This window comes from Gadus morhua, chromosome 7, assembly GCF_902167405.1.
Source record: "Gadus morhua chromosome 7, gadMor3.0, whole genome shotgun sequence".
Classification (NCBI taxonomy): domain Eukaryota; kingdom Metazoa; phylum Chordata; class Actinopteri; order Gadiformes; family Gadidae; genus Gadus; species Gadus morhua.
The window spans coordinates 23,748,301-23,756,507 of NC_044054.1; the positions used below are offsets into that span (position 1 = coordinate 23,748,301).

Below are 8,207 nucleotides of genomic sequence, written 5' to 3' on the forward strand. Positions count from 1 at the left end.
TTTTAGTACACTTAAAAAAAAAAAACACTTCTGTGGCAAAACGAGAAACATGGCAAATCTGTCTGGCTAATGGGCCGATTTATATCACAGTCTATTCATGAATGTACATCTTAGCCCTTAATTAATAAAGTTATTAATTGCACTGACGGGAAGTACCTCTGTTGTTTCAGCGCGGTCTCCTCTGCCAGATAACTTTACACTATGTAACACAATCCACTGGAGGTGTATGCCGGTAATGTGGAAAAATTATAGGCCCACAGGGGGAGACTACTGTGAAGTGCCTTTTTATTCATTTCTCACAGCTATTAGGAAGCCACAAGGGTAGGATGTTACGAACCCAGTGCTCCAAATGGTCTCTATTGATTGGTTTAGGGGTCGGCAGAGGTTGGGTAGGCACACACTTGAGTGGCTGTGATTTATTAATCATGTATTATGCAGATTGGATCCAAAGCAATGTGTTTGTTTTATCTTTTGTAAAACACTGCATTGAGACGTCTATTACTTCTTATTTAGGGATTACATATGACGACATGTTTACCCTAATATGCTGAAGTCTCCGTCCTCAAGTTTTGTTATGTTCCAGTGAGGTAAACTGTTAATTTATAAAACACATTTATTATGGCTTCCACAAAACACAATAATAATCACAGATACAGATGACACTGTTTTATTAACAGATTAGTTAACAATCAGGGAAAGAATATAATTTGCATTACAATTCTGACATATATAGATACAGTCACAATATCAGAGAGCACCAGGGACATAGACATATAGGTGGTTTGAGCTGTGGTGAACGCTGGGTTAAACTAAGCGGCGAAGTGGGGCTTAAGTGGGGCTTGTAACATTGTTAACAATCCAGTAGATGGTTTGAATCCTTATACAGTCTATGGTTCAAATCCTTATGAAGTCTCTGATTTTAACCCTTATACAGTCTATGGTTTAAATCATTATGCAGACTATGGTTTTAATCCTTAGACAGTATATGGTTTACATCCTTATAAGGTCTATGGTTTAAATCCTTATACAGTCTATGTATTTGAAACCCTTATAATTGGTTTAAATCCTTATACAGTCTATGATTTAAACCCTTATACATTTTATGGTTTACATCCTTATAAAGTCCATGGTTTAAGTCCTTACACAGTCTATGATTTAAACCCTTATACATTTTATGGTTTACATCCTTATACTGTCTATGGTTTAAACCCTTATACAGTCTATGGTTCAAATCCTTATGAAGTCTATGATTCAAACCCTTATACAGTCTTAGGTTTAAACACTTACACATGTGTCTATGTTTTAAATCCTCATACAGTCTTTGCATTAAACACCTGTCAGGCCAGGCCCCAGCTGAGCCAGAGCAGCACCAGAGTGGAGGTGTACATGACCAGGATGAACAGGTACACCCGGAACAGGACGCGGTCCACCTTGGCGCAGAGCACCAGCCACTTGCCCTGGGCCACGTCCTCGCTCTCCCCCTCGGCGAGGGCGAGGCGCAGGCAGAGCAGGTCCTGGAGGATCCAGTCCAGCCTGGAGCTCAGACCGTCCCACAGATCCTCCAGGGACAGCACGGGACTCTCTCGGGGCGGGAGGCGGTCGAAACCAAAGCCTAGCGTAATAGAGATGGGGAACACAAAAATAATTTTTAAACTGTGATACGTTTTTTGTTTGTTTGTTCTTGTTTTGAGTGTCTGGATCTTCGACTCAATAACACATTGGCTCTGTAGTTGCAAAGCCAATGTGTTGAGATTGCAATAACGTTGCATCGCATTATAACTACAATTACGATGTTGCATATTAACACCCCTCTCACGCTGAATGTAGAGCTGTACACACTTACGTGGAGAAGTCAATCTGAGAAAATTGTTATTTATGAAAACGAATAAAAAATAAATGTAAAGGAGTTCATTTTTTGTGTTCCTGTTCCCGCTCACTCACTTCCTGACGCCTGCAGGGCGAGGTCGTCCAGCGTCCTGGTGGAGGCGGTGGTGAAGAGGCTCTCGGCAAAGCTCTGGCCCAGGGAGCCGTAGTGGTCCAGCAGCTGGGCCGACACCGACATCTGCCGCACCTCCGTCTCCCCGTGGTGCAGCAGCTTGATGGCCAGGATGGACTTGGCAAGGCTCAGCATCAGCAAGGCCATGCAGGCCGCAAAGAACACCCCTGGGAATCAGGGGGTGAGGAGGAAGAGAACCGGGCATTGGGTTCGCATTGGGTTCTTTGGATATATACAGTGCATAGAATATATTGTAGAATCGATGGATTCTAATAAATTAATGTTCATAAAAAATATATAGTTATGTGTATATATAATATATATATATATATATATATATATATATATATATATATATATATATATATATATATATATATACATATATATACTTGTTACTTGCAACAAATAAGAAAGAGCAATGTTTAAAATAAAGGCTGAACTAATCACATGAGCCGATTTGTCCATTCATCCATCCTGGTAAGTGATGGGGCCCTCGCTGACAAACAAGCAATGTAAAAAAACCAACACTGGAACTCTGGTTGATTTACGAGACGTACCGAGCCAAAAGCAGCCCTGACAGCATGCCAAGTGCTTACCTATGAGCGGAGTAGTGACTGCGGTGGCAGGTAGCTCATCCATCAGGTTGACTCTGAAGACGGTGTATCCCAGGAGCGTGCTGGTCTTGAAGGTGACGCGTGTGCCGCTGTTGATGGGCAGGTAGAAGCTCATGACATCCACCAACATGAGGAAGATGCTGGGGATGAGTAGACCCACCACGTACAGCAGCGGCCTTCGCCTGATCAGCACCTGAAAGTGACCCTGGAAGTGAGCATTGACCACTGCACAATTCTTCCAGTGCAGTGTTATCTTCGACTGTCCTGCTGAGCATGAATATTGATAGTAGGGTTAGGGCTTAACCCTTTTACTTAATAATCTGCTATTTTTACACCCTAACCCTACAATTTTCCCATAACTAAACCTTAATACAGAATCCTGTATTGAGTTCTGTATTAGAACCCTAACCCTGACCTGCTACCCAAAAAACCCAACCCTAAACCCTAACACTGAAACCAAACCTCAGCCCTAAAAACAAACCCTATAAACCAAAGTCCTAACCCCTAAACCAAACCCTTGACCTCAAACCAAACCCTAGAATTAAAATCAAACACTTAAACCATACGCTAAAGTCAAACACCGAACCCTAATACGAAAACTTAAACCCAAAACCCATAAACCAAAAAGGTAGAGGTCGAAATGAAATGACTACAAAGTAATAGTCTACCTGTTCTTTCAGTCACCCCTTTTTGATTTTTGCAAATAGATAGCAGCCCAGTGGAGCAAATAATGATTGAAACCAGATGCTAAGTGCATGGTTTGGGCAAAAAACATGACAGGACTGACACAACCATTTCCCTATGCACCTCTGTGTCCTGCCGTATTTCATAATTTGAGATGTGTGCTATGGCTCTTTGAACATCGATAATAATATCCCTCATTCTGGGCACTGGTGTCACCGTGCCTGATAGCACCCGTGACTGACCTTGTTCTGCAGTCCTCCAAATATCTCCACGCAATCAGCATAGTTTTACCAGTGGGCCAGCTCCCGGCGAAGAGTAAAGGGAGAGGACCGTAACTGAAAGCCTTTAGCCCTTTGAGCAGAGTAAAGAGCTGCCAAGCCATCGCACTCAGCTCCGCAGCCTCCCTCACTACATCTCCACCTGCAATGGGCCGTGAGCCCATTTCCCCTCGCCACTAACAAGTAGTCCATTGATCAGCCAGCCACTGAGACAGTCTCATTATAGCTCCTCTCTCTTTCTCTTAACCCCCCACCCACCTCAGTCTCATTCTTGCTCTCTCTCTCTCTGTCTCTCTCTCAAACACACGGACACACAGACACACAGACACACCCGGGCACACGCACACACACACACACACACACACACACACACACACACACACACACACACACACACACACACACACACACACACACACACACACACACACACACACACACACACACACACAAACACACACACACACACACACACACACACACACACACACACTGTCCTTTTTACAAGCCAGACCACCCCAGTCCCATCTTTTAGCATTAGCTCACTACCAGAATCCATGAGGGTTCGCAGCAAATTGCTTAAACGCCTACACAGTGTGAGAAAGAGTCAAAGAGAGCGAGGGCGAGAGGGAGGGAGGGAGAGAGATAGGCCTGCAGATGGCCAGGGGTTTAACATTGCCATCGATAAGCAATTACATTCATCACAAGGCAGTTACAGACTTATTGGGAGTGCAAATAGATTACAGTGGAGGATTTAATTTGAAGGATCCAAAAAAATAGAAGTGGATGTATGAGCCATGCTTTAATGTGAAGCTTAAATGTTCACTTGTTAATGTAATTTGCATCAGCAGCTAAAACAATGATGAATCTTAAGAAAGACCAAACCTCATTCTCATTAATAACACAAAATCATCCAGGGGGTGTGTGATGTAAAATTATTAAATGCATATTTTCAAAGTCAACTAAGGCCCCATATACAGTAGATTGAGTCGACCTCAGGAAAACACTTAACTCAGTGACATTCTCCCCCCTGTGCTCTGCATGAGCGGACAAAGCGTGTACACTACTAAGAGGGAACATGAAATGTTTGCAGACCTTACGCACATTGAACTGAATGTGAGCGTATTCCCCCCCAGCCTGTTGGAGCTGCCAGTAGTGAGAGGGGATGGACAGCAGCTCCCACTCCCCGTCGTTCATGAACTCTGTCTGCTCGCTGGCGATGGCCTCGGCACTCCTCCACAGGGCCAGGTCTAGTTCCTGCACTGGAGGCGGGACACGGGAGGCACAGGCCAATCAGGTGAAAGGGGAGGAGTTACAGTGGCGTAAAGGAAAGGAAATCAGTGAGAAGCGGCTGCTCAATTGCATGATAGAAGTGTGTGGGGGTGAGGGATGGTGGAAGGTCGTGCCAGAAGCACAGGATTAGAGAGGATGGAGGAAAAGTGGGTTGGAGGAGGGATGGACACATTGTGTTCAGCCGTGTAGGGAGTGAGATCTACACCATTTATGATTGTGTGTTCCGTGATTGGGCTTACGTGCCCTCTTGTTCGGTCACTTTAAAGAGTAACCCAACACCTCAGTAAAACTAAGACTGGTGAAAAAATATATCAGAATTGAGCCCCCCCTCTGGTCTCACATGAAGACTTTCACTTAAAAGTGTGTGAGTTGTCCGTTGTGTGGAATTTATTCTTAAATCCCTCTGCAATTCTCTCCCTCTAAAAATACAAGCCTTGAAAAGAGGACCTGAGTGGAGCCAGCTGCGGAAGGTGAGGGTGCAGTTCTGCTTGTCGAACGGGAAGGCGTATAGCTCCAGTTTGCAGGCCAGCACAGCCTGGACGGGCCGGTAATTCTTCACCAGCCCAGAGGAGTTGACGTAGACGTAGGGGATAGGAGGGGACTTTCCCTCATCCACGCTGCCAAAACATACACCAGGAGAACGTTATTGAATGGCTTACTATTAATCCAACGCAATTCATGCAAAGCGATGGATAATGCGTGTAGACACATGTCATTCAGGAGCTAGGTAAAGGTTTGGCATCATTGTTGAGGATGCTTAGAGAGTGCGGACGATGCAACCCAGAACATTCAGCTGGCCTTGAATTTGTAATCCTTTGCAGCTACAATGTCATTCAATTGGGACATTGCTATTGAAGAGTAACGCTAAACACTAAAACCTGAATTCAGGACATAGGAAAAGAAGGTTACTGCATTTGTATGCAGGTCACGCCATATACAAGCTACTTGGAAACACCAATTGTGTGCTGCCCCCCTTAATATCTGCAATTGAAATACAGATTCAGCTGTATGAAAAAATAGGCCATTTTTACATCTATTTGCATGCATGGGTCCCCACTTTACAATTATTATTCGATTTTTTTTCCCCTTACAATTCACTGACGATAACATCAGGTACCCAGATGGCATCTGACAACAGCGAGATCTCAGTGATTCCATCAAACTCCTCAGGATCCCACACCAAGAACTCATCTGTCCAGATCTGATAGCAGCACAGAAAGACAAACAATGATATCTAAGGACATCTCAGCAGGAGAGCTGACAGCAATCTGTAAGGAAAGAAGACAGTCTTTATATTCCCTAGACTCAAATGGAAAGTGACTGAGACGGATAGATATACATTAAGATGCACATGCTTGCATCGGTGCATATAAGCAAACATCCATTTTCAATGAGGTATTCTTATTGAAAAGGTCAGCGCAACCAATGCTGTGCTCCCAGCGAAAGGCTTGCACACACAACAATGCACCTATCCTGAATGCAATCATTTTCCATTAGGCGCCACCATACTGCAGTTCCAACAGTCTTATATTTGATAGATAGTTAGTTATATGCTCCTTATAACGGCTAGCCGTTGGGAGTTGCTGGACCGGCCCAATTGTCGATCCAGCAGCTGTCGACGACAGACAGGATGCCTGTCTTCGACATCACAACATCAGTCAATGGTTAGGTACCTTGTCAAGGACACCTCGACACTCAGCTATGAGAAGCCGGGGATCGAACCAGCAACCTTCAGGTTACCAGCCAATCCGCTCTACCTCCTGAGCTACTGCCGGATAGAGAAATCACTTAGAATAAGAATTTAGAATACACTTACTTGTCTGTACCAAATACATGTGGTAAGGCTCTGGGTTTTTCCATCCTAGGTAAAATGAAGTAAAGAAGGAAGGACTGGATGAATGAATCAAGTGACAAATGATTGAAAGGAAGAATTAAATAAGTGTATAATAGCACTACAATCCTACAAGGCCAAATAAGCTTCTGGCACACGTCTCTCTTTATGTATTGAAGCGATGAAACAGTTTTTAATCTGAATTGTAATCTCTAAACATGAATCTGTAAATGCTGAAGCTGTTTAAGTGTGTACCACGTTGAGGATGGACTGCAGGATGAGGTCTATGTAGACCACGGTCGGGCTGGTCCAGTTCTGCACGGGCCGGACCCCCGAGTCGTAGCCCCGCAGCAGGGTCCGGGTCAGCTGGTTCAGGGGGGACCTCTTGTGCTTCTCGGGAACACAGGCCACTTCAGCAGGAGGGTAACAAGACCTGGGTTATCTGAGGCTTTATTCATTCGCTAACATGGTCAACACTTCTTTTTCCCGGTAAAGTGAGATATGGAGGAAAACGTCATTTATCATTTGTTGTCAACCATGCCAACATCTGAACATTTGAAATGAGGAATTGCAAAAATGTGCCACTCAATTGAACACAATTTAAGTAAGGATAAAACAGCAATGTCAAGACCAAATACGCGTGATATTATATGACGACCATACTCTCATTCTCTGAACAACCAAACAAACAATTATACTAATAATAGGTGAAGAAGATGAGAAGATAAATAATATTAAAATTAATTCTATCATTGAATGAATACATTGTTGTGGGAGAAACACAACAGTACACAACTAAAGGGATTAAGGCAATTACCATAAGCAGCATTAAGAACAAAGAAAAATAATGACCAAAAAAATATGAAACACGTCATAAATACTGTCACATATGTCACAATTCATTTTATATTTGAACAGGAGTCTCCTCCTGAAACATCCCTATCATGTTCAAAACAACATACTGAGCGTCTTACCTGAAGACAACAGCAGCAGCCAGATGTATGTCATGGTCACTATCAAGTGCCTTCACAGCGTATGTCCAGGTCTTCACAGGTCCAGTTGAAATAAATAAACGATTGAAAAACAAAAACACTAATGCATACTCAAAACACAAAAGACATTGTGTTTTGAGGAGCAGTTTGCGTAGAGGTACAGCGAGATGGAATTGCGTATGAAAGTTGGTACTGCTGGTATTGATTTTGCAATGCTATGGAGTAACTTGATGCGTACGTTTATGAGTGTGGAAGGAGACAATTCTTTCCCCCAGAGAGGCTGTGCCATGCTGTTCTGTTGGTTCATCATAGCAAAGGATGATGAAACTGTATTGAATATTTTCTTTTTCATTAAATACCCAAATATGAAAATGATTTACACCAACGTGCAATAAAGACAACGAATCTTTACACTATTTTTAATTATTTTTTTCATACTTGGATAATCCTTCAATGCATCTTATTTATGGATGGAATGTCAATTATACATTATGTAGTAGTAGTAGTTGTAGTAGA

At 43.1% G+C, this 8,207-nt stretch overlaps 1 protein-coding gene across 1 annotated transcript; it reads right to left on the reverse strand.

Annotated features, from left to right (window-relative positions):
* Positions 1-651: 651 nt before the first annotated feature.
* On the reverse strand, positions 652-7,889 carry htr3b (5-hydroxytryptamine (serotonin) receptor 3B). Its single transcript, XM_030360091.1, has 9 exons — positions 7,674-7,889; positions 6,955-7,109; positions 6,685-6,729; positions 5,960-6,069; positions 5,316-5,485; positions 4,680-4,837; positions 2,596-2,806; positions 1,942-2,163; positions 652-1,612 (listed from the first exon to the last, which is right to left on the reverse strand). The coding sequence occupies exons 1-9, from the start codon at positions 7,705-7,707 to the stop codon at positions 1,338-1,340; spliced, it is 1,380 nt and encodes a 459-aa protein (XP_030215951.1). The 5' UTR covers positions 7,708-7,889; the 3' UTR covers positions 652-1,337.
* Positions 7,890-8,207: the final 318 nt, after the last annotated feature.

What these genes read in the sequence shown, in the direction of transcription:
- htr3b (XM_030360091.1), bottom strand. Translation starts at nt 7,707, where the DNA reads ATGACATACATCTGGCTGCTGCTGTTGTCTTCAG. An exon ending in CCGCAGCTGGCTCCACTCAG is followed by an intron (nt 4,838 to 5,315) that starts GTCCTCTTTTCA and finishes TCCCGCCTCCAG; the next exon opens with TGCAGGAACTAGACCTGGCC. An exon ending in ACGCTCACATTCAGTTCAAT is followed by an intron (nt 2,807 to 4,679) that starts GTGCGTAAGGTC and finishes GGTCACTTTCAG; the next exon opens with GTGCTGATCAGGCGAAGGCC.